The 25,132-nt window shown below is 26.7% G+C and overlaps 7 protein-coding genes across 7 annotated transcripts in view; 4 read left to right on the forward strand and 3 right to left on the reverse strand.

Moving 5' to 3' along the window:
* Positions 1–234: 234 nt before the first annotated feature.
* Phum_PHUM315930 (rubredoxin-NAD reductase, putative) lies at positions 235–3,400 on the forward strand (the record flags this gene model as incomplete). The annotated part of the gene is made up of 10 exons (XM_002427322.1): positions 235–352; positions 1,197–1,251; positions 1,326–1,507; positions 1,615–1,791; positions 1,873–2,164; positions 2,232–2,365; positions 2,439–2,560; positions 2,641–2,844; positions 2,909–3,116; positions 3,204–3,400. The coding sequence occupies 10 exons, from the start codon at positions 235–237 to the stop codon at positions 3,398–3,400; spliced, it is 1,689 nt and encodes a 562-aa protein (XP_002427367.1).
* A 1,903-nt stretch (positions 3,401–5,303) lies between these two features.
* Phum_PHUM315940 (ubiquitin fusion degradaton protein, putative) lies at positions 5,304–6,767 on the forward strand (the record flags this gene model as incomplete). Its single annotated transcript, XM_002427323.1, has 5 exons — positions 5,304–5,308; positions 5,336–5,366; positions 5,497–5,766; positions 5,936–6,208; positions 6,396–6,767. 5 exons carry the CDS (start codon positions 5,304–5,306, stop codon positions 6,765–6,767), a joined length of 951 nt encoding a protein of 316 aa, XP_002427368.1.
* Positions 6,768–7,401: 634 nt separating this feature from the next.
* On the forward strand, positions 7,402–16,188 carry Phum_PHUM315950 (Integrator complex subunit, putative; the record flags this gene model as incomplete). The annotated part of the gene is made up of 16 exons (XM_002427324.1): positions 7,402–7,685; positions 7,795–7,930; positions 8,004–8,217; positions 8,313–8,443; positions 8,528–8,693; positions 8,778–8,925; positions 12,938–13,135; positions 13,220–13,403; positions 13,496–13,644; positions 13,730–13,892; positions 14,042–14,303; positions 14,389–14,538; positions 14,620–14,947; positions 15,043–15,593; positions 15,687–15,937; positions 16,144–16,188. The coding sequence occupies 16 exons, from the start codon at positions 7,402–7,404 to the stop codon at positions 16,186–16,188; spliced, it is 3,360 nt and encodes a 1,119-aa protein (XP_002427369.1).
* On the reverse strand, positions 9,058–12,403 carry Phum_PHUM315960 (2-oxoglutarate dehydrogenase, putative; the record flags this gene model as incomplete). Its single annotated transcript, XM_002427325.1, has 7 exons — positions 9,058–9,871; positions 9,949–10,087; positions 10,158–10,965; positions 11,044–11,284; positions 11,384–11,932; positions 12,114–12,185; positions 12,393–12,403. The coding sequence occupies 7 exons, from the start codon at positions 12,401–12,403 to the stop codon at positions 9,058–9,060; spliced, it is 2,634 nt and encodes an 877-aa protein (XP_002427370.1).
* Positions 16,189–16,564: 376 nt separating the features above from the next.
* Positions 16,565–17,698, reverse strand: Phum_PHUM315970 (Selenide, water dikinase, putative; the record flags this gene model as incomplete). Its single annotated transcript, XM_002427326.1, has 2 exons — positions 16,565–17,604; positions 17,638–17,698. The coding sequence occupies 2 exons, from the start codon at positions 17,696–17,698 to the stop codon at positions 16,565–16,567; spliced, it is 1,101 nt and encodes a 366-aa protein (XP_002427371.1).
* Positions 17,699–20,404: 2,706 nt separating this feature from the next.
* Phum_PHUM315980 (histone-lysine N-methyltransferase, H4 lysine-20 specific, putative) lies at positions 20,405–21,372 on the reverse strand (the record flags this gene model as incomplete). The annotated part of the gene is made up of 4 exons (XM_002427327.1): positions 20,405–20,615; positions 20,709–20,899; positions 20,983–21,298; positions 21,335–21,372. 4 exons carry the CDS (start codon positions 21,370–21,372, stop codon positions 20,405–20,407), a joined length of 756 nt encoding a protein of 251 aa, XP_002427372.1.
* A 1,901-nt stretch (positions 21,373–23,273) lies between these two features.
* Positions 23,274–25,132, forward strand: part of Phum_PHUM315990 (uncharacterized protein) — a gene marked incomplete at both ends in the record, with an annotated part of 7,508 nt that continues 5,649 nt past the window's right edge. Inside the window, 4 exons of the mRNA XM_002427328.1 lie at positions 23,274–23,303; positions 24,354–24,453; positions 24,525–24,662; positions 24,853–25,068. Of these exons, the coding sequence (XP_002427373.1) occupies positions 23,274–23,303; positions 24,354–24,453; positions 24,525–24,662; positions 24,853–25,068 (484 nt within the window). The remainder of the gene's footprint in view (positions 23,304–24,353; positions 24,454–24,524; positions 24,663–24,852; positions 25,069–25,132) is intronic.

Raw genomic sequence — 25,132 nt, forward strand, 5'->3', positions numbered from 1 at the left:
TTATATTTAAACAATCAAGGTTTATAAATCAATTCTTTTTCCCTTGCCAAATTCCCTCCATCCCCCCCCCTCCCATTTCTATTTCAATAACATTACTTAAGAAAAATAATAATAATAATAATGTTGTTGTGTATTTGTTAAGGTGCTCTTATAAGGAACGGGAATAGGATTTACCATCATCATCATCATCATAATCCATTTATCTCTTCGAGGAACATTCATATACAAATAAAAATGGGTTCGTCTATATCTAAAGGCAGGAAATACAGTCCCACGAAATCAGTTACTCGCAAAAATCCTAATCCTTTTTTAGAGCAAGCTACATTCAGTTGCAGTGATTCAACCGTGCCAAGTATTGCATGTTAAATTTTTTCATTTTTTTAAAAACTAATAATAATAATAATAATAATAATAGTAATGGATTCAAATAAATTAATTTTATTGTTAACCTGAGATCTGAGATGGCGTACCTTAAAAAAAAAAAAATATTGAAAGACATATGCAGGTCGCCTCTCACAAACATTTTCTTAATGTAAAATTTATGTTTATGTAACAAATTTGCTTTTTACTGTTTGATTCCCTCCCCCCCCAAAAAAAAAACAAAAAAAAAGGTAAAGATTACAATTTTTTTTTGTTTGTTTGTTTGAAATATGTTTTTTAATGTCTGTCTGGTTATAACCTTGATAGTTTGTTAACTTTTTTGTTTTTTATAGAAAAAATAATTTAACTTCCTGTCCCTAATTTAATGTTGCCAAAAAAAAAAAAAGTTAATTTTTTGTTTTTTTTTTTTTTTCTTTTTTTTCAAAGTTTTTGAATTTAGGATTTTTTTGCAGAGCTTTCGTGGAGATCTGTTTTTTTTGTGCATAAAAACTTTTTTAAAATTATTAATTATTATTTTCTTTCCTCCATTATATTAAATACCCGGGAAAATAAAAATAAAAAAAAATTTTTGGTATTTTTTTTTTTCCTAAATTTTTCCTTAACGGTGTTGTAGGAGGTTTTGGGCTTTAGGTTTTTTTTTTTTTTTTTTATTTTTTTTTTTTTTTTTTTTTTTTTTTAGTTTAATTGTTGCTTCTTTTTTTAATTGTTTCTGCTTCTTTATTGTATTGTTTTTGAATTTTTTAAATTAGAAAAAAAAATTTTTCTTTTTTAACGTTTTTCCATTTTCCTAATTGTTTTCTTTGTAATTAATTTAGGAAGCGAAATCATCGAAGAAATCGTGTGCCAAGAAAATGAAATCGAGGAAAATGGGTGAGGAAAAATTTAGTTGCTTTCGATTACGATATTTCGTGACGTCATCATTTGTTTTTTCCTTGTCCCTTTAGAATGAAAGTAGTTGATGTAGGTGGAGAAGATGGAGGAAAAGTATTGCTCGTAAAACAAAATGGAAAAATATCAGCTTTGGGTACTAAATGTACTCACTACGGTGCTCCCCTCGTTAATGGAGTTTTGGGTGATGGACGAGTAAGATGTCAGTGGCACGGAGCCTGTTTCAATATTGCCAACGGTAAATTTATTTATTTATTTTTTCAATTGATTTCAAATTAGGTTTTAATTGTTTTGTATGGAGTCGAAAAAAAAAAAAAACATTAATTATAATAACTTTAATTTTAGGGGACATTGAGGACTTTCCTGGCCTAGATAGTTTACCGTGTTATGAAGTCGAAGTGAGCGAAGAAGGTAACGTGAAGGTCCGAGCCGACAAACAATTACTTCAGGCTAATAAACGTGTTAAACCGTTTGTAAGGACGCTCAAAGCTAAAACTTTAACGTTTATGGTTGCCGGAGGAGGTAAAGACCAAACTAATGTACATTTATTACGCATCTCGTGCATCCAGAATAAATAAATAAATAAACGTATTAAATTTTAAGGGGCAGCGGGTGCTAATTGTGTCGAAACACTCCGGCAGGAAGGTTTCGAAGGAAGAATCATTTTTGTCATCGGTGAAAATTATTTGCCCTACGACAGAATCAAAATAAGTAAATCTTTGGACGTCGACGCGGAAAAAATTCTTTTACGTTCGGCCGAATTTTATCGCGAACGTAACATTGAGCTTATGATGAACACTCAATTGACGGAATTGAATCCGAGGGGAAAGTTGGCCACACTGAGCAACGGTCAACAAATACAATATGATAAAATATTTTTAGCGACGGGTTCGACGTACGTTAATTTAATATTTATTGATGATGTTATTATTATTATTAATATTTACGACTCGCGTTTTCAGACCGAGAAAACTCTGCACGACCGGTAGCCATTTAAAAAATATTTTCGTCATAAGAACCATCGACGATGGAAAAGAAATAATGAAAGTTTTAACGAAAGATTCCAAAGTTGTAATTTTAGGAACGTCTTTTATAGGTAGAACGCTTTTCCCTTTTCTTCTCCGCCATTTTTTTTAGTGTAGTTAACATTAAACGGAATTATGTTTCAGGTATGGAAGCTGCAGCTTTTTGTTCGGGCAAAGCGAAATCAGTTGTTGTTGTAGGAAGAAATAAACCTTTTAAGATGTCTTTGGGTGAAGTTATCGGCGACAGAGTCATGAGATTGTTTGAGGTATGAAATTTTTTCATTTTTTGAATTATTATTATTTTTTTTTATTTTCTCAAAAAATTATGTTTTGATTTTTTTTTCAGGATAACAAAGTGACCTTCCGATTGAATCAAACCATTGAAAAGTTTGAGGGAGAAAATGGAACGTTAACGGGTATCGAATTGAGCGATGGTTCCAAGTTAGAATGCGATATTTGTATCATCGGAATAGGTGTCACATCCAATACCGATTATTTAAAACCTGAAACTATGAAACTTGGAAAAAATAACGCGATCGATGTGAACGAGGTAAAAATATAAATTATATAATTTAAATTTTAAAACTCTAATAACTAAACTAATTACATTTTAGTATTTGCAATCGCAATATTCTGACGTTTATGCTGGTGGTGATATTGCAATAGCTCCCGTATTAGGGCAAAAAGCAAATATAGGCCACTGGGGACTTGCTAATTATCACGGTCACATAGCCGCATTAAACATGTTGGAGAAAAAAAAACCGTTGAATGCGGTTCCCTTTTTCTGGACGATGTTATACGGAAAAGGTTTTCGTTATGCAGGTAATTCAAATCGTTTGAGGATTCGGAAAAGCGCGTGAAAGTTTTTCCTCATTATAAAATTATTTCGTAAAATATTTTTATTCTCAGGATACGCAAGTAGTTACGACGATGTAGTAATCGATGGAAATGTCGAAGATTTTAAATTTATTGCATTTTATTGTTCGGGAAATAATGTCCTTGCAGTGACTACAATAGGTCGCGATCCACTAGCCGCAAAATTTGCCGAAATGCTATACGAAGGGAAAAAACTTTCCAAAAATAAAATTCAAAATTGGCTTAAATAAAAAAAAATTTGTCCCCCATGAAATAAAATAATATTTAAAAGGAGTATTGTAAAAACGCATTTAATATTTTTAATTTATTTTAAGCCACGCACACACACACATTATTAATATCACAAAGGAAAATATAAAAATTTATTAAGATTTTTATGTCGCTGAGAGAGAGAGAGATAGAGAAAGAGTAGTTCTGTGATTTTTTATTTTCTAGTTGTAGTTATATTATTGTGCTTTCAAAGTAAAGTTACTTATTGTTGTTATTTTTTTTTTCATAATAATTTTATTTATAATTAAAATTTATATATATATATTAAAATAAATTATTCCAACATTTATTTATACAATTAAATTATTTAAAATTTGGGGGGGTTTTCTGTAGTAAAGAAAATATTATCTATGTTTATTCCTGTTTTTCGGGAAAAATAATAATGATCGTTTTTATAATTATTATAATAATTTATAGTATTATCATTACTTCCGTATTGAAAAACTTCCAAATCGAATTGTGTGTATTTCCGGTTAAGTGGAATAAATGTTGTATTGTATTGTAAAACTATGAAAACTTTATTAGTTTCTGTGAGTAGTAATGGCAGATTGTTTTGATATCCCACGTACCTATTATTAAAAAAATGAGTTAAAAGGTTATTCGAATTATTTAAAAAAATAATGATAACTTACTCTTTCAAAACATAATCTACTCCAGAAGATGTTGAAATAACTTTTATGATTTCATTATCACTACTAAAAAAAATATTAGAAATAAAAACTGCAAGTTTGGAATTTCTACGACCGTTTAATGTAATCCAACATTTTCCATTTGTGTTATTTATTGAAAATGATTCGAATTTTATTTGAATTTTAATTTCTTGTGTTTCATCCGTTGAAATTTCTAAATTACAATGATATCTCGACAATACTATTTTTTCGTTCATCATTGATGTCGGAAAAAGATTTGTAAAATTATTTTTTAAATTCTCATTATTTATTAAATTTTCTTGATTTATTTCATTATGGATCTCATCGTTCTAAAAGTTATTAATTTTTAATATTTTTGTTCTTTTTTATTTTTAATTATTATGTTTTTTACCTGTTGAAATTTTGTGGTAGAATTTTTTTGAGTATTTTCCAAAATTGTTGTTGTTGAGTTTGTTTGAATTGTATCATTTTGTGAAGAGTTATTAATTAGTGTGTTGTGTGAAACCCATGATAAATCCGTTATTTCTGTTGTTGGCTCCTCAGCAATTTTGTCTACTTCCACGTTATCAACTATTTCACTATTTTATTTTTTTGAAAAAATTTAACAATCGTATTGATGCATTGGTAAATAATTATATATTTTTATTTTAAGATTAACTTATGACTGACTAAATAAATTATTAAATTATTTTACCAAAAAAAAAAACTTACTCGTAAATTTCTGTTGTCATCTCAGAAAAACCGTTACATTTTAAAAAAGTAAGGCTAATTATAAATGTCAAAAAGATTCTTAAAAACATTTTTTTTTTTTCGATAGAAATAATTTGAACAAGTTTTAAAAAGAAACTAACTATATTTTAATTTCTAAAATTTATCATAATGCGGGTAATATAAAGATGAAGGTAATTATTAATGTAGTGGCTTTCTATTTGCAACATTTGTCAGTTATCCGAAATAAATTATTAAAAAATGTCTTTTTTTATATTACAGTATGAGTTAATCATTATGTAAAAGGTGTATTTTGTATAATTCTAAAAAGCAAACCCTTATGCAAAAAAAAAATTTCAAATAAAATTTTATAACAAAAGAAATTATTATAGTAGGTTATTAAAATTTCCCGCTATATAAAATTTAAATTTCCATAGAGTATATATATATTTAGCAGAAAACATTTTTAATAATGATATGGATGAAATGTAGTAAAGTCATAATAATGAAGTAAAATTTTTTTTTTTTTTTAATTAGAAAATTTTCCTTATTTATACTTTTTGCACACGTTATACATTTTATAATACAACAATAATTTAAAAATCATGGTATTTTTTTATTTATTTTTATTATAAACTATTTGTTTTTATTAATATTTTATTGTCTATTCAATTGTGTAATTGAAATTTTATTTACAGTTTTCTTTTAATGCATTCCCTGAAATTCCCAGGTCTTTCATTGTTCAGTATAGGTGTTATTCAGTTTCTATGCTACCTGGGAATGATAGAGAAGATGTGGAAAGAGGAGGAAAAATTATAATGCCTCCTTCAGCCTTAGATGCACTCACCAAACTTAATATAATTTATCCAATGTTGTTTAAGTTGACAAATAAAAAAATGTCTAGAGTAACACATAGTGGAGTGTTGGAATTTGTGGCTGATGAAGATAGAGTTTATTTGCCCTATTGGGTAATACAAAATAAATATTTCAATTTTATTAATATAAAATAGTTACTATTAGTATTCTAGGTTTTGATGTTGTATCTGACCTAGGTTTATAATAATGTTTTGTAATAAATTTGAACTGTATATTTTGTATTGTTTTTTACAGAAGTAAAAGTAAATTGTTTTCTTACAGATGATGAGGAATTTATTGCTGGAGGAAGGTGATTTAATACACATAGAAAATGTTACATTACCAGTTGCAACATTTTCAAGATTTCAGCCTCAAACAGAAGACTTTTTAGATATAAGTAATCCTAAAGCTGTTTTAGAAAATTGTTTAAGATCATTTGCTTGTTTAACTACTGGTGACATTATAGCTATAAAATATAATTCAAAAGTTTATGAATTATGTGTGTTAGAAACAAAACCAGGAGAGGCAGTCACTATAATTGAATGTGATATGAATGTAAGAACTGCAATGGCATTTTTTTTTTAAATAATAAAAATAGAACAGTTAAACACTTATACTTAACTCTAGTATTTTATTTTGTATTTTTATTTTATTTTATGATATTACTATTATTCTTTGAATAATTTTTTTTTGGGGTTTAAATCTTCTTAAAATTTAACGAAAAAAATTTAATTTTTTGTAGGTTGATTTTGCTCCTCCAGTTGGTTACAAAGAGCCAAATCAATTGGAAAGCGAACCAGAAAAAATGGCTGTTGATGAGGAAATGTTTGCACCTGAATCATGCGGTTTTGTTGCCTTTAAAGGTGCAGGTAATCGTTTAGATGGGAAAAAAAGAAAAGATGCTGTAGCTCAAGAAACTTCAACTGTAAAAACAACTTATTCTAGAGGGATTCCAGATTACAATTACAAAGTTGGAACACTTAAATTTATTAGAAATTCTAAACCGCCACAAAGTATTAAAGAAAATCAAGACCCAAATGAAGATTTCAAAGCATTTACAGGTGCTGGATTTTCTTTAAAACAATCATTTGATAAAGAGAAGGGTGGAAAATAATATTGTGATATGTTTACTTCTTAAAAAAAAAACAAATTTTTTTATTTTAAAGTGAAAACAATCAATTATTCAAAAACTTTTTTGTATAAATTGCTATTCGAGAAAAAAATTTTATCTGATTTCTACTTCACCTGTGTTTGCCTACTTTCGTTTTTTTAAAATACAACTTATATTTATTATAATTTTTACATTATTAAAATATAAAAAAAGTCTTATTTCAATTTTTAATTTCATGAATTTAAGCTTTTCAAAAAAAAAAAAAAATGAATTTATTCAATTTGGACTCGTGCATTAAAATTTTTTCCTTTACTAGATTACTTTGATTGTCTTTGTCAAATCTATTTTAAATCCCAAAAGCTATAAAGTATAAATGTATGATACGTTTATTGCAAAACTTTTAAATATTTAAATTGAATTTAGCACGACATGGATTATGCATTATTAATTAAAAGAAAAAAGATTAAAAATTCACTTTTAAAATTATAGGGCCTACCACCAATTTATCGTTTTTCATTTTGAATTTTGGCGCATGCGCAATGTATTTGTTGTTATAAGAAGTAAGTTTGAAGGTCTAGTCGAGTTGTGAATTATTAAATATTAATATTATTTAAAAAGCTTCATTTAAAAAAAAAAAATGGATTTTAATTATCCCGTTTCTCCTCGCGTATTTCATGCTCTTCAAATGGTTAATATTAAAGAACTTTCTAAATGCTCACATAGAGAAATAAGGCCGGTTTTACCTTGTTTGGTTAGGATGAGTTTAATATCTCCATTAGATTCTACTAAAGAATGTTCGGAAGGACGAAAAGAATTATTAAAATTATTGACAGGCATTGAGCATGTTAATTCTATAGTAGCGTTACTTTCAATAGACTTTCACGCTTTAGAAGTTGATGTAAAAAAGGAACAGCAAATGAGGTTATTTTTTTTATACTTAATCGAAATTTTTAATTACGATTAAAATAAATTTTCTTAAAAAAATGACAATATTTTGGTGAAATGAAACTTAATTTTTTTATTTATTTAGACAGAAACATGGCACACAATCTGAGGGTATATTAATTCATTCAGTTCAAAATGGAATAGCATTGGAATTTGAAAGAAGTGATTCTACTAGAAGATTAAGATTGGTTCTTAGTGAAATTCTTGGTATAGCAGCTCAAGTAATAATTTTATATTATTGTTAATTTTGCTTTTTTTTATTCGAATAAATTTAATAGTTTGTATTTATTATAGATTTGTCAACATAATGAAACTTATATTAAGCAATCTGATTTATTTGACAATGCAGTTTATCTTGAAGAAGTGTGTGATGTTTTGTGCATTGCTTTAGCAGAATTACCAGCTCTCCTTACAATACAAGATGTTGTAGAAACATTATTACACGTTAAATTTGGTCCTGCCGTCATTTGTTGGATTCTGGCAAATGCTCCTGATTACTTTTGGGAAGGTAATTCATTTTTGCCTTTAATTAAAAGTAAACTGATTCAAAATACTAAATAAATAAATACAATTAAATTTTCTTTTAATATATTTTAATTTTAGTTTGTACAGCTTTAATTGCTAATGGAGAAAGACAAGATGAAGAAAGCACAGGAGGAAAAATTAGAAATAAAACCTTAAGAATGCTTTCTCAAATGAATCCATCTCAAGCTTTAATGATTAGAGCCAAATGTGTAAGTATAATTTAAATTGATAAATTTAGTCAAATTTTATTTTGTTTTTTTTTTTTTTTTTTAATTACAAAATGTAAATTTCAGATTGAACTTTGCAGAATGCCTGCTTTGGCCATATTACTTAGTTTAGAATCTGGAGGTGTCGGAGACATGGTAGCTTTTGTTTCTGGTTTACTTTTAGGTAGCGATCAAGCTGTTAGAAATTGGTTTGCTATTTTTATTAGAAATGGTCAAAAGGTTAGTTTTTTTGGTTTTTAAAGTAAAATAAGTTTTAGAGATGGATTTAATTTAATTTAAGTTTTATTTTTAAAGAGAAAGGGTGAGTCATATACAGCTTTACAATTGCTGAGAGGTGAGCTTTTAAAGCAACTACAAAATATTATTCAAAAGTCTTTGGATTCCGTGCTTCCTGATGCATATGTAGTTCAGGCTTCTGCATTTTTAAGGCTATATTCTGCACTGAGATGCATAGCTGGAATCAAGTAAGTTGAAAATATTTTATATAATTTTTTTTCTAACTAAATCAATTGAATGTCCTTTTAATATTAAAGTAACATATAATTAATGAAGTTATTAATTATAATAGTATAATTGTAAGTGACATATTTGTAGTGTTAAAAAACATCATCGAATATTTTATTTTGTACTTTGTAGTGTTCTTGGCCCACTAATGCTGGTGCTGCAATTTCTTCAGGTCCTACATATTTAATAGGTATTCCGACTAAGTTTTCAAATCTTGTTTTTACAAAAGTCCAAGCTCCCATATTTCTGGGTTCTTCTTGACACCATATGAAATTTTGTGCTTTTCGAAACTTATCTGCTAGCTTTTGTAATTCAAACGTTGGAAATGGACACAAAGACTCTACTCTGATAATTGCAGTGTCATTTATATTTTTTTCATTTCTTTTTTTGATCAAGTTATAGTAATGTTTTCCCGATGTAAATATTACTTTTCTTACAAGGTCTTCTTTGACGGAATCATCTGGAATTACGTTTTGAAAACTAGTTCCAGGGCTAAATTCCGTAAAAGAAGAGGTAGCTTCAGATAGACGGAGCAAAGTTTTCGGTGAGATCACTATTAACGGTTTACGATAGTTTCTTATCATTTGACGTCTTAACAAATGAAAATATTGAGCGGGAGTTGTTGGGAAAATCACTTGTAAATTTATATCGTCACCATCAGGTTCCGATTCCTTAGAATCCGTTAATTGTAAAAATCTTTCTATTCTGCACGAGCTGTGTTCTGGTCCGGCGCCATCGTATCCATGTGGTAACAGCATTACAATTCCTGTGCATTTCATCCACTTTGTTTCTCCACTTGCTATAAACGTATCGATCATGATTTGAGCTCCGTTAAAAAAATCACCGAATTGAGCTTCCCAAATTATTAAATTGTTTGGATTCTCTATACTCATTCCATATTCAAATCTAAAAAAATATGTATATTGTAGCTTTTTTATTGTGTGATTGTGTGAACGACTTAAAAAATAAACTTATTTACCTACCCCAAAACAGCTTCCTCCGATAAAGGACTGTTGGCTACCTCTAATTTTCCCAACTGATTTTCACTCATGTGGTTTAAGGGTATATACATATCATTAGTTTCTTGATCCACAAGCATTGCGTGTCTATGTGAAAAAGTACCTGAAAGTAAACTTATCTAAGCCAGAATTCTTATTGTTCGGCAATATAAGCCATTACTCTTTGTTATTACCTCTACCAACATCTTGACCACTAATTCTCACATTCATTCCTTGATACAAAAGTGATCCAAACGCCATACATTCTGCTGTTGCCCAATCAATTCTCGGGTTTGGGTCATTCATTTTTTTAATCCTATTTTTTATATGAGTTTTTGCTAAATGCTTATGTGCATTAAAATGAGCGGGATACTCTACGGATTTAATACCAATATGCCTTAAAATGTTGGTATCCAATCCCGTGTCCCATGTCGTCATATTTCGACCTCCTTGAGTCATCGTAGACCACTGTTTCCCAAAATAACTCTGTTCTGGTACGTATTTATCGTTTTTCAAGTCTTCATTTAACTTGTTGTAGTATTCTTTTTTAATATTGGCAACAAAATCCGACGTTACGGCATTCCGACTTATTAATTTATCACAATATGAGTCTGGCACGGTTTTTCGACTGTGAATTATTTTATAAACGGCAGGATTAGTAAAGGTTGGATCGTCTAATTCGTTATGCCCCCATTGTCTGTAACAATTCATGTCAATAAAAACATCTTTTCTGAATTTTCTTTGATATTCCATTGCTAATTCGGTTACTCGGGCAACTTCTTCGGGGAAATCGCCGTTGACGTGAAAAACGGGGGCTGAAATCATTTTTGCTAAGTCGGATGCATAAATGGTAGGTCTTCCTCTGTCCGAAGGAGTCGTAAATCCCATTTGATTATTCACAATTAGATGAATCGTTCCCCCCGTATTGTAATGAGGCAAACCTGCAATGAGCAACGTTTCTTGATTCACGCCTTGCCCTGCAAATGCAGCATCTCCGTGTACCTAAAAAATAGCCTTTTTAAATTAAGCCTTTTTTCATGGGAAAGTGTTTAAAGTCACACAGTGTAATGAATTTTTTACTTGCACATTTATAATTTTCTCTCCTAAACTATTATCTCCTTTTCCATAATCTCCTTCTTTAGCCATCATTTGCTTTGCTCTGGTTTTACCCTGTGATACAGGATTCACTGCTTCCAAATGCGACGGATTAGGGAGCATAGTTATGTGAACAGATCCGATATCAATTGAACAAGTTAAATGACTCAAAACATCTCCCGTGGCCTTTACTAATGAATTGAATTCCGGCAAGCCTTTTATTTTTCTGGTAAGTGTGTTATTAACTGTTAGTAAAGAGTCCTAAAATTTCTTTTTTACTTAATTTAGTTTTTTTTTTTTTTTAATAATTTTTTTTGACGGGTACCTGAATACATATGGAGGGGGAGTTTTTAGCGTACCAGTTAGCAAATTAAGTCGACCCCTATGTGGCATACCTAGTACCACATCGGTAATGGAGTGTTTTTCACAATATTCAAGCATTTGATGAAAAACTGCAATCATACTTTCTGCTCCTTCGCCTCCGTATCTCTTTAAAGTGCTGAATTTTATTGCCAAAAATTGATCGAATATTTGAGATTTAAGTATTTCTTCCATCAGAATAATTTCTTTCGATGTCGGAAAAGGATCCATCGTTTCTATTTGTTCAGACATCCATTCGTATTCTTCCGTGGGCAAATAAGAAATTTCATATCCGATTTGACGGCAATAAGTTTTTTCTAAAAATTCTATCGCTTCTTTAACGGTTCCTGATTTTTTTTCTTTCATTCCAAGAATACCGTTGAAATCTACTAATTGTTCAGGTTCGAGTGAGTAATAAGATGGTTCGATCTCTGGAATTTCATCAACTATTGACAAAGCAATCGGATTTATATTAGCTTTAACGTGACCATATTTACGATAAGCTGAAACTAATCTAAAATAAAGAAGATAATATAGACATTTTGTTTTCAAAAAAAAAAAAAAAAAAAAAACGTTAGACGAATTATAACATTTTTCAAGTTAAAAACTTGACCTACGGTTTCAGTTTGATGATTAAATTTTAATAAAAAAAAAAATACCTGTAAAAATTGCTATTTTTCGCTCTCAAATTTAACGCATCATCTGGTACCTTATATTGTTCACGGGGTTTTGGTATGTAACCAAAAACACCAGCTCTTGTTTGATATCTTCTTATTAAAATTCTTTGCAATCCAATCATTATTAATTATTGAATAATTATCAAATGTATTTATATAAACAGAAAATAAATTAAAAATAATTTATTTATATGTTTATTTAGTGTGAAATGTTGTGTAATTGTGTGATCTTTTCAAATAAATCAGATTTGCCAGTAAATAATTGTAAAAATTACTGAATGAAATCAATTTTGTAACCGTTGGGTCATTTTAAGTGTCACAATGTATTTAATCGTAACTTCGACCTTAATTAAGGCAAATGAAAAAAAAAAAATTTTTTTTAAATATTTTTGGTAAATTTTTTTTTTTTTTTTTTTTTAAGTGAAAGCAATGAATTATTTTAAAAATATAATTTAAAAAATGATTCAACACATTCAACACATTTTATTTAAAATGTAGTATTCACTTAAATTAAAATACACCGATTATTTAATTATTTATTAATTTAAAAAAGTTATTATTTATTATATTTTGTCAAAACATGTAACATTTTCTTCAATAGAGTCTGATACACGTTACAATCTTTATTTAAATGATCATAATCAAATATGTTGTGTGCGTGTTTTTAAAGACCTCCTGTAAGCTTCAGATAAAAATATTTAAAAAAAAAAAACTAGAACCCTGATATAAATGCATAAAAATTCCATCGACCCATTATCATAAATATTTAATTAATATTTTATTATTGTTTCGATTTAAATATTTGTATAAAAACTAAATGAGTTTTTTTTTTTTTTCTTTAGATTTCAAGATGATGAAGTTTCGTTGTTGGTTCAATTACTAACATCCAAACCTCCTCCAACTTCTGCCGGAATTAGGTTTGTATCACTTGGTCTTTGCATGCTAATCGCATGTCCGTCATTAATTGCAACATCTGAACACGAACGCAAATCTGTGGCCTGGGTTCAATGGCTTGTCAAAGGAGAAGCCTATTTTGAAAGGTAACATTTAAAAAAAAAAAAAAAATTTCATTTCGATATATGAAATTTTTTACGTTAATTATTATAATGATTTTTTTTTTTTAGCGTTTCCGGTGTTTCTGCATCCTTTGGCGAAATGCTTTTGCTAATGGCAATACACTTTCATAGTAATCAATTGTCAGCAATTTGCGATTTAGTTTGCGCGACGTTAGGAATGAAAGTACAATCACGATCAAACAATATGGCTCGACTTAAACAAATATTTACACAAGAGATTTTTACCGAACAAGTAACGTTAAAATTAATTAAGATGAATGAATACCGATTTATAATCTGTAAAATATTTCACCAAAAAAAAAAAAAAAAAAAAAAATTTTCTAGGTTGTTACATCACATGCTGTTAAAGTACCCGTTACTCCGAATTTGCATGCGGGCGTGTCTGGTTTTTTACCGGTACATTGCATACACCAATTGTTAAAAAGTAGAGCTTTTGCAAAACATCGAGTTCCGATTAAAAATTGGATATACAAGTAATTTTTTTTTTTTTTATTACTTATTATTGCAAAATACTTTTAAAAAAGTTCATTCAGAGTAAATAATTGTTTAATGTTTCAGGCAAATATGTAATAGCGTTGCTCCGCTTCATCCGGTTTTACCTGCTTTGATCGAAGTTTACGTAAATTCAATATTGGTTCCTCCGAGTTCGAAATTATACGATCAAACAAATACGAATCAACCTCTGAGCGAAGATGAAATCAAAAGAGTTTTTCAAAATTCCGTATTCGGTAGTCAATTTGACAGCAAATCTACTTTAAAAAATGTAAATTTTTTTTTTTTTTGTTTACATCAAGTCCAATCATACCCTGTATGTAAATCGTTCAAATTTCTTGATTTTTATCCTTAAAGTACAAATTTTAATGTTTTTAGAATTTTACAAATCGTTGCAATGAAAGAATGGATGAGGATAATGATTTATCCAATAATTCAGAAGTGAGCACAAAACCTTCTTTAACTTCTCAACTCCTACTATTATACTATTTATTATTATACGAAGATACTCGTTTGGCTAATAGTTCGGCATTTATATCAGCCGGTAAACACGTTCTTAGTTATTCGAGTGAATTTATGTCGGAGCTTCCAATTAAATATTTATTGCAACAAGCACAAAAGGACCAAAGCAGTTATGCGGGTAAAAAATGAAATGTTTCTGCTAACAAAAAAAAAAAAAAAAATGATAAATTTTTTTTTTTAATGATAATATTAAATTTTTTTAGGTTTGTTTTCTTCTTTGTTAAAATTATTGGCGACTCATTTTCCTCATCTGTCACTTGTCGAAGATTGGTTAGATGATGAAATTATTTCCGTTGAAAGTTTAAAATCAAATGTACCTCAAAATAGTATTTTAGAAAGCACAATATCCGAAGGTAAAACTTTTCTTTTTTTTTTGTTTTAACTGGTTTAAAAAGAATTAATTATTATTATTATTATTTTTTTTAATATATCAGCCTTTCAATTAATTAACGTATATCCATCAAGAACGGGTAGAATATTGAAAAAGTTAATTAAAATGAGGCCGACGGATGTTTGGCCCTACGCCGGTTTATTTACAAAATATTTTAGAACGATTTTGGACGAAAACGTTCCGAAATACGTTCAAGATTTGTACAAACAATGTTGGCTAAGACTGAATACAGTTCTTCCAAGATCTTTATGGGTCATGACAATAAATGCTTTGCTTCCGGTGGAAAGCATTCAATATGCTGTGTCTTTGACGCAAGAAAACATAGCCATAGATCCTTTACAAGTTTTGAGATGCGACCAAAGAATTTTCAGGTGATTATTATTATTATTATTATTATTTTTGTTGTGCGATACGTTTTATAAACGATTAAAAAAAATATTTATCATTTTTTTTCTTCTTATTTTAGATGCGCAAGCGGTCTTGCTATAATTTTACGAGTACTACAAACATCTCTTGCTGCATCCCGATGCCAATTAGCTCGACACATACTCGATACTCCACTTACGGAACGTACGGGACAATTGACTTGCGAAAGCGAACGGGAAGAGTTAAGGCTCGCTTTGATATCAGCCCAGGAAAGTTTAGCAGTTCAAATATTACTTGAAAGTTGTTTAGAAACCGAAGATGATAGGTCCAAACCTGGACAATTATTGGCCCTGCAAGAAGTCAGGAGCCTCATCTGCTCCTTCTTACATCAAATGTTTATAAGTGATCCCGCGTTAGCTAAATTAGTGCATTTTCAAGGTTACCCAAGAGAATTGTTACCGATAACCGTTCAGGGAATACCTTCGATGCACATATGCTTGGATTTTATACCTGAACTATTAAGGCAGCCGTCACTTGAAAAACAAGTATTCGCCGTTGATCTTGTATCTCATCTAAGTGTCCAATATGCTCTTCCTAAATCATTGAGCGTGGCACGATTAGCCATAAACACACTATCTACCCTTTTATCAGGTATGGAGATTTTCAAAATAAATCACGGAAGTACTCCTTCCAATCCGATCGGATATCAATAACGTAAAAATTGATTTTAATTTATCGTTTCAGTATTATTAAGTGACATCAGACCGAAATTATTCGGGCCCGTTTTACCATCGTTGGTTCGCATTTGCGAAGCTTTCCCGCCATTGGCAGAAGACACTATTTCTTTACTAATGCAAATAGGACGAGTTTGCGTGTCTCAAGCATCTTTAGGCGATCAATTAAATATTAGTAAAATAAATGATGAAAATTGTTATTTTTTCAGCGACGAATGCAATTCGGAATTGATGTCCGTGAATGAATTTCTTTGCGTTGAAGTTCAAAAAACGTTTAAAAAAATAATTGAAAAATCTGTTTTCAAAATTAAAATTTATTAACGTATAAAAAAAGTTTTTTTAAATTGCCCATGTAAATAATATTTAATTTAATTTTTTTTTATTTTATAATAAATATTAGGTTTATTTATAATGCATTATTAAACTATATGTATAGTTGCACTGTTTTTAAAAATTTGAACTAAAAGACTATATTAATTATCGAGGAAATAAATGTTTGGATACATACATAGAAATATTAAAATAATTTTACATAAATATTTTTTACTATTCATTTTTTTTTTTTTAGAATAAAACATCATAATTAAAGATTCAAAAATTGAGTTGCCTTTAATTAATCATAAGTTTCTAATAAAAAAATGAAAGTAAAATATTTAATGTAAAAAAATTTTTAAATTAAACTGAGAATTCGTTTTGTTAAATTACGATAATTTAAAAAAAAAACAGAAATTAAAAAGGTTTTCACATTTTTATTCTTTCAATGGGTTAATGCAAATAAACCAAATTTTTCAAAATTTTAAAAATTAACATAACAAGATTGAATAATTATTATTATTATTTTTTGGTAAGTAACGAACTGAAATTGTTTTGATGTAAAAACAAATAATTTTAACTGTTAATAATTGCTTGTATAATTTCAGGAGCAGTAGATAATTCAGCAGTACCACTTCCTTCGACAACACGACCTACTATCCAAGCTTTTTCTTTTTCAATAGTTTCAATTTCTTTGCAAAATAATTTTGCATTTTCTTCATTCATTGTAATTAACAACCCTCCTGATGTTTCTGGAGATATTCCTTTTTCTAATTTTGACATATTGCATGCCTTTGCTATAATGTTTGCATTTTGAAATACAGGTAACTTATCTATGATAAATTTTAAATTCTTGTTTGTTTGAAATTTGACTAAATTTTGCGCATGACCCAAAATACCAAAACCTGTGACATCTGTACAAGAATGAGCATCATATTTGTGCATCAAATTAGCAGCAACCATATTTAATCGAGACATTGAATTTATTGCCTGTTGCAATAACTTGTCTAATTCTTCCTTCTTGATTATGTCTTTTATTTTTGACCACTTATCTGGAACATCAATCCAATGATGAACACTGCAAGCTATTTGTGTTCCCAATGCCTTAGTTAAAATTATCACATCTCCAACTTGAGCATTTGTAGGCATGATAAATTCATTTGATAAGCACACTGATGTCGCAACACCACCAATAGTGCACCAAGGGTTTTCAATAACTGTACTGATATGAACTTTGCAACCGATTTCAGAAGCGGCAAATTTAAAACCATTAATGATTAAAGGTGTTATAACATTTATTTCATCTTTATTCATTTCTGTGGAATTTTTAAGTAGTATTTGCAGTGAATCAATTTTTACTACTCCCATTGCAAATAAATCACTTACAACATTTGCACAAGTAATTCTGCCCATCATGAAGGGATCATCAACAATTGGATAAAAGTAATCACATGTTTGAAGTAAAAAAAATTTAGTATCTTTAATTGGAATAACTGCTGAATCTAATCCTATTCCAATTTTTGATGAACTGTTACAACCCGTATCATCTTTATCGCCATCATTTTTTTGAAATTCCTCAAGTAAATTATTTAAAATCGACTGAGGAACCTTGCAACCTCATCCTTTTAATTCGGCATAATTTGTCAAACGAAATAACGGTTGTAATCCATAATCGACCGGATTGAATTCTTTTCTTTTGAGGTTAGCCATTTAACTAAGAATTAAATAACACAATACTACGAATTAAAATTAAAATTTATTTAATTTGAATTTAATGTTTGAATAAAAAAAAAAAAAAAAACATATTAATATTTAAAATAATTTAAAATTTTTAAAATTAAAAATATTAAAATTACTTACAAAAAAAAATTAAGATATTAAAATATTTGGATTCGATTTCAAGTAGTAGCAGAGATAACAAAACACGTAACGTTTACATACGTAATATTAATTTTGAATCAAAATAAAATTTCGTTAAAAATTTAAATATTTTTACCGATTTATTCTCTAAAAATTTTTTTTTTTTTGTTGTTTTCGGTTGTTATTTTATTATTATGTTTGGATTTCATTTCAATTATGAAATAACAGTTGAAAAAAAAATGTAAGTAAAATAAAATTTTTTCCAATTGAATGGTAAATGGAAAAAACTTTGTGTTTAACTTTCATTTGACAGATTATAAATTTTTCAAAAGAAAATTTTTCTTAATATTTTTTTTTATTAAAATTTATTTAAAATTTTAATAATATAGTTGAAAAAATAAAAATTTATATGATTGTGTATATCAAAATGTCGGTTTTGATTGAAATCAATTCAAAAATAAGTATATTTTGTTATATAAGGAGCCGGTAACGGTTTGATTTAGTATTTTATTCACTTGACAGATTATTTTATTTCAAATTTAGTTGAGATTTTCTCTTTTAAAATATTTTTTTTTAGATTTCTTTTAAATTTTAAAAGTAGGTTTCAAGGTTTTAAATTAGGTTTTACTTTTTGAGATAGTTTTATAATAAAAGATTAAAAATTCAAAAAATAAGTCAAGCCCATAACATAAAATTATATAAATAAGGATAGGAATCGATATAACAATGAAAAACTCTTTTTTTTTTTTTTAATAATTTTTTATATTATTTCAACATTTAATTAGGCAAAACAGTTTGTATTTTAATAATAATAATGAATGGAAAAAAAATTACCAAGGGGGACAAAGATATTTAATAAGTACAAAAAATTTAAAAAAAAAAGTTATTTCTATTTCTCTCCAGTCTTTATAATGAAAAAAATTTACTACTACAAGTATTATAATAAATACACTTTCGAATAACTCATGATATATATTTTTTTTCAAATATGTGAAGTTTAAGAATATTATATCAAAACAAAAAATAAAATTTTTATTAAACAGAATTGAAAATTTTTTAAATATAATTTAAAAGCCTTTATAGTATACCTTAATGAAAGGCTTAGATCAGTCAGTCTACAAAAAATAGAAAAAATCATGCATACTCGAGTAAATTTTTTTCATTTTTTTAATTATTAATAATGACAAAAAAAACATTGCCACAAACTGTAATAATAATTTTTTTTATTACAAGTCGATTAAAATTTAAACTTTTAAATAAAACTAATAATAATAATAATTTAAATAATATATATATATGTATATAAGTTTGTGGAAATGTCGATTTACAAATGTATATATATTGAGATATTAACAAAGAATATCATGTCACAATTATTTATTATTATTAAAAAAGGGGCATCACATAATTTAATTTCTATTTACATAAATAAGCTATTTAGAATTATTACATACTTAAAAAAAAGCAGTTTTACTCTATAACTATTATTATTAAAAAGAATACTTTACAAGAATATTCTCTTCTAATTCTTAAAAACTTAATAAAAACAAAAAAAAAAAAAAAAAAAAAATGGTTTCATTATTATTTTTTATAACAGGCAAATTTTGTTTTTAAAATAAATATTTTTTTCTTGTCGATTATAAATAAAAATAAATTTACATAAGTTATAAAGCAATCAATATATATATATATATAAAATATTCGATGATTTTATTTAAAAAAAAATTCATGTAATTAAAATTTTTTTTCTAATAATAATAATAATAATAAAATGAAATTAAAAATATTTAACTTTAAATTTTTTTTTTAAAGAAATCCATTTAATTAATTAATTAATTACATAAATAAATGGTAGCTAATTTAAACAATTTGATATAATAGGTAGAGCTACAAAGAATTATACAATATTTTAAATTTTTTCCTTTTCTTAAATAAATTTTAAACAAAGAAAATAACTGTGTCACAAAAAAAAAAAAAAAAATTTGTTCTTTATTTATTTATTATAAAACTTATTTGTTATTATAAAAATTCAATTAACAAAAATTTAACTTATAAAAAAATGCTATAAGGCATTTGGTCTGAATGCATAAAATATCAATGAGATAGATATATAATTATCAATAAAATAAATAATAATAATATATATATATATTAATATAAAATTTTAATAATATTGGCAATTGGCACAAATTAAGCCAACAATATTTAATATAATAATAATAATGACTGCCTTTTTTCTCATCCATGAACGTATGAGATTCTTTTTAATAAATTAATTATGAATTAAATTAAATAATATTTTATCTCTTTTAATTTTAAAAAAATATTTACTAATACTGCTTTGGTATTTTTTTTTTTCTAAATGAATAATTATTGATTGGGAACACATTTTGTATTAAATATAAATAGTCTTTTTAATTCGTAAGCCACTTAAAAACACACTGTAGTGAATGAATGCATGAATGAATGAATAAAAATGTCTCATCCTTTACTTAAATTGTTTTTATGTATAAAAAAAAAAAAAAAATTGAATCCTATGACGGGTATTTACGTTGCTCAAGAAGCTAACCATGGATGATATTTTAAACTTTCTTTACTTCGATCCCCATAATCGTAACAAACTTCTTCACCAAATTCTATATCTTCTTTTGCTACTAATATTAAATGAGGAGTGGAATTTATTGATATTATTTTAGTCGATAAATTTCCATTTCTAGAATGATTAACAAGCCTTCCTAATCGTCCTGATTCTGCAGTCGCATCAACACTGTTAATATTATTGAAAAATTATTTTTTTAACAATCTATGATTTCAAAAAAATAATGGCTGCTTAAAAAAGTTATCAATATCAATAACATACCAGTATTTAATGTTTTTGTATTTAAAATAATACATATAACATCCTGTATTTTGATCTTTTGCATAATTGTTTTCTCTAACTTTAGCTTCTATCATATCAATCAATTCACCAGAGTATTCGACGACAAATTCTCCTTTATAAAATTTTTTTGTAGTAACTACACCTCTTCCTTTACCCTCAAAGTGAACAACCTATTCAAAAAAAATTTTAATGTCAACTAATGAATACGTAATGTTGCAAATGAAAATATAATAATTATACAAATTGAACCAACCTTCAGTCCATCTTCTCTTTTAGATAAAACACATTCTTCTAAATTTTTTTGTTTTTCTTCTAGTACAGTCTTTTTTGTTTTTCTCACACTTCTTCTAACGGGAAAATATTCAGTGACTTTATGATTTCGACTAAGATTATTTTTAGGAAATTTCTCACTGAGAGTATTGCAATTTCTAGATTGTGACTTATTTTTTTCTGGTGTATATTTTAAACACTGATCAGTATTATTAATAGCTTTTAAAGAATTTTCTTTTTTTTCCGTCAGTTCATTAGAAGAATATTTAATGTCATTGGAACTTTTTTCTATGGGAGAACTGAAAAAAAACATAAATCAAATGTTAAAATCAAACTTGATTCCTATCACTTTATCCATCAAATTCCTGTGCATAATACATTAATTATAGTTTGCATGATGAGACAAAATTATACCTTAAAATAAATTGTAAATAATAATAATGCAATATAAATTTAATTTACAATCTAAATTTTGAACTGAAAAATTTTGATGAATTAAAATTACAATTGAAAAAAAGAATTGATTTTAAGTTAAATATTTTAAATAGCGATTTCTGAATTACCGCAAGTAGCATTTTTAAGTTTATTTTATATTTCCAAATCAATAAATAAAATATTTTTTGAATTAATTTATTAAAAAAACCTTTTATCGTTAAAAAAAAATGCCTTAGCTACAAAGATTAGATTACTCGCAAAACAGAAAATTAAAGCCTAATTTCTGGAATAGTAAATAATTTAATTTGTTACAATACCGTACTATAATTAAAAATTTAAAAAACAAATTAATTACAAAATCATGAATAAACCGAAATTTATATACTCAATCATTTAATTTTAAATTTTTTTCAAATATTTATATTAATTTATAACTTGTTGTTAATATTATTACTAACCTTACTCTTTCTAACCATGCTTCTAAAGGTTTTGTTACCGTTGGAGATGATATTAAATTTCCATTTGAATTTTTAGGTTTTTTCTTACGACTTGATGTAATACATCCTGATTTTTTTTTCTTTGAATTCATTTTTTAAAATTTCAACTACTATTATTCCTAACTGCATAAGTTGTTAGTACTAATTTAAATCGATATATTTGTTATGTTGGCGGCTTGAGAAATTTTTTTTATGATTGGTATACATGATACGCAAATATTTTAAAAAAAAAAAAAAATGAATAAAAAGTAAATTTCGTTAAAAAATTTAATAAGGGAATGTTTATTTTATTAAACTAGACATTTTTTTTTAACTGTAATTTGAAAATCTTTTGATTTTATTTATATTACTAATATTAATTTTCACAAAATACTTTAATTACATTAATAGAATAATTATTTCCAATCAATCATCGGAATTTTATGTCATCTACAAAGCAATTTTTAAAAAAATTAAATGTAAAAACCTTTTTTTTTAAGGTTTAAAAATGATTTAATTTTAAAATACATAATCATGTAAATTGTCAATTGAAATTTTCATTACTAAACATTGTATTAAATTTAAAAATGCATATTCATTAAACAAATTTTAAGAATAATAATTAGCATTTCATCAATTGAGCACAATGTAAATTTTTTTTTTTTTATTAAATTATTTTTACTCTTATTATTTAAAGTCTTTTAATACTTAACATCTGCTGATAAAAAAATAAAAAGGTTAACTTATATCAATTAGAATATAATTTAAATTTAACTCTACTGGTTAAAAACAATAAAAAATTTATAATACTTGATTGCTCTGAAATTTATTAAAGGAAAAATAAGAATTTTAAGTAGTAAAGTCACAAAATAAAAGATATATAATAATAATAAATTTTGTAGTATAAATTCTTGATGAAAAGGTTAGTTAAATTGTTTTACGATGATGAAAATAAAAGCTTTAAATTAAATTTTGTTTTCATTTTCTAAACTTTTGTATGAAATTAAATTGAAAACATTTTTTTTTAAATTAATGTAAATTTGCGTTGCAACAAAAAAATTATTTCTAGAACAATAATATTTTTTACGATAAGCAATTCGACTGTTAAAAAATAATATTAATTAGTAGGATTTTTAAAAAAATAAAATCAATATGGTGAAATATAATTTATAAATTTTGAGGTAATTTTTGATCATAAAGGAAAAAGATTTTTTTTTTTTTTTTTACGAGAAAAAGTACGGGAAAACTTGTTTTATTCTCATTGAGCAAACTCACTACGTTTGCAATCATTAAATAAACACTGAGGGGGTATCCAACTAAAAATTTAAAAAAATGTAAAACTTGAATAAAAAAAATTGTTTATATGACTTGCGCATTCAATAGCAGCGTTAAGGTTTCATTTAAAATGAGAAATCGTATAATTTGGTGCCGTATTTAAATTAAGAAGAACACTGAAATGCGATTTAGAAACACTTATATTTTACCGCTGTAATAGGCCTTAAAGTGTTTACTCATAAGCTAAACATTGCGCTACAACGGCTTAAAAACTTAAACTTTTCTATATTTATAATTTTTTAATTTTTTACGTTGGCATTGATCAGACCGGGAATTGTGGGTAATTTCAATATGGCGTTGGTAGGACGCATTCGTTAAATTTTTTCTAAGGTGTTTTGAATTAAAATGCCGAGATCTAAAAAAACTGTGAGTAATATTCAATGATTTTTAATTTTTTTTTTAAATAAACATTTTTTTAACAGTGATTGAGTATTTTGATTTGAATTTTCGTAAGGTTAACGCCTATTTAATCAATAAAAAAAGCAAATTTTTTTTGTTTTTTTTTTTTAGTTTTAGGCTCTAAAATGGAGACTTCCCGCTTGTTGTTAAACTTTAGTTTTAATAAAATTTTAAATTTTTTTATTATTATTTAAGTGAATGAGCTAAATAGTTTGCCTAAAATTTAATCAATAATGAGCCAACGCCCTTAGTTTCTTAAATTTTAAATATAATAGGGAAATCTTTGTTTAAACAGCTAAGATTTTTTATCTTGGCGAATCTTAGGTTTTTTTTTTTTTTTTTTTTTTTTTTTTTTTTAATTTTATACATTTTTAGCAATATTGGAAATTGATTCTCAAATGTAAATTATGTTTAGTTGATAATCTTTAATCATTTCGTATACCATTTCGATACATTTATTGCATATAAATATTTTTACAAGTAGCCGGATATTACTTATACACATCGTAAACAATATTAAATAACGACTAGCCTTTTAATATTTATGCTCGATTTTAAGGAAAAAATAATATGTCTGATTTAAATATTTATCTATGTGTAAATTTTTTTTTTTTAGAAAAAATTGATTTGTCAAAAACAGTTTTGTACCTTTAAATATAACACATAATGTTTTAGTAACACTTTAATTATAGCTTTTGAAAATTTTCAGGGTGATAATAAGAAGGGTTGCAAAGATGAAGAAAGTGACCCAGATGTGTCTTCTGAATCAGATTCAGATTTTGAAGATCCTGACAAAATTGAAGTTCCAGGTATTTAACTGTTATTTACTACTACATTTTTTACATTTAAAAATCAATATTTAATTTAATGTAATTTACAGGGGGAGGAAAAGATTTAGAAACTGCAGTTAATGCTTCAAATCATAAAGGAGGAATAACAAGTTTACTTGAAGAAAGGTTGACTGGAGATTCTAAGCCTGTGAAAGACATCAAAGCGAAAAAAGGCGGCCCCAGTACAAGTAAGCAATTATAATTTTACCAGAGTTTGTATTAAATTATTCAATTACATTTATTACTTATATTTTCTAGGTTTGGATAAACTACTGGGTCTAAATTTAAGTTACCCTCAAGGTAATTTTTTTTTTTTTTTTTTAATCTTTAGATTTTAAAAAGTTTGAATAAATATTTTAATGGTTTTGGGTTTTTTAGTACCACCAATTCAGCAACCGTTGCCTCCTAGGTTTCCTGGTGGTTTAGTAACAAAAACGACATCACCAGGATTTGAAATGATTCCAGGACCAGGTGCTCAAGGAGGGGGGAATGCAGGAGTCATGTCAAATCCTTTTCAACAAATGTTGGGAGGACTAGGACCCCTTCCTGGTTATCACGGAATGAATTTAAATGCTGCAAATTTGCTTCAACAAAGTAAGATGGGTCAATGTAGGTGGTTTTTTTTTTTTTTTTTTTTTTTTTTTTTTTTTTTTTTTTT

The sequence above is a fragment of the Pediculus humanus genome, genomic scaffold (assembly GCF_000006295.1).
Source record: "Pediculus humanus corporis 1103172107718 genomic scaffold, whole genome shotgun sequence".
In the NCBI taxonomy this organism is placed as follows: Eukaryota; Metazoa; Arthropoda; class Insecta; order Psocodea; family Pediculidae; genus Pediculus; species Pediculus humanus.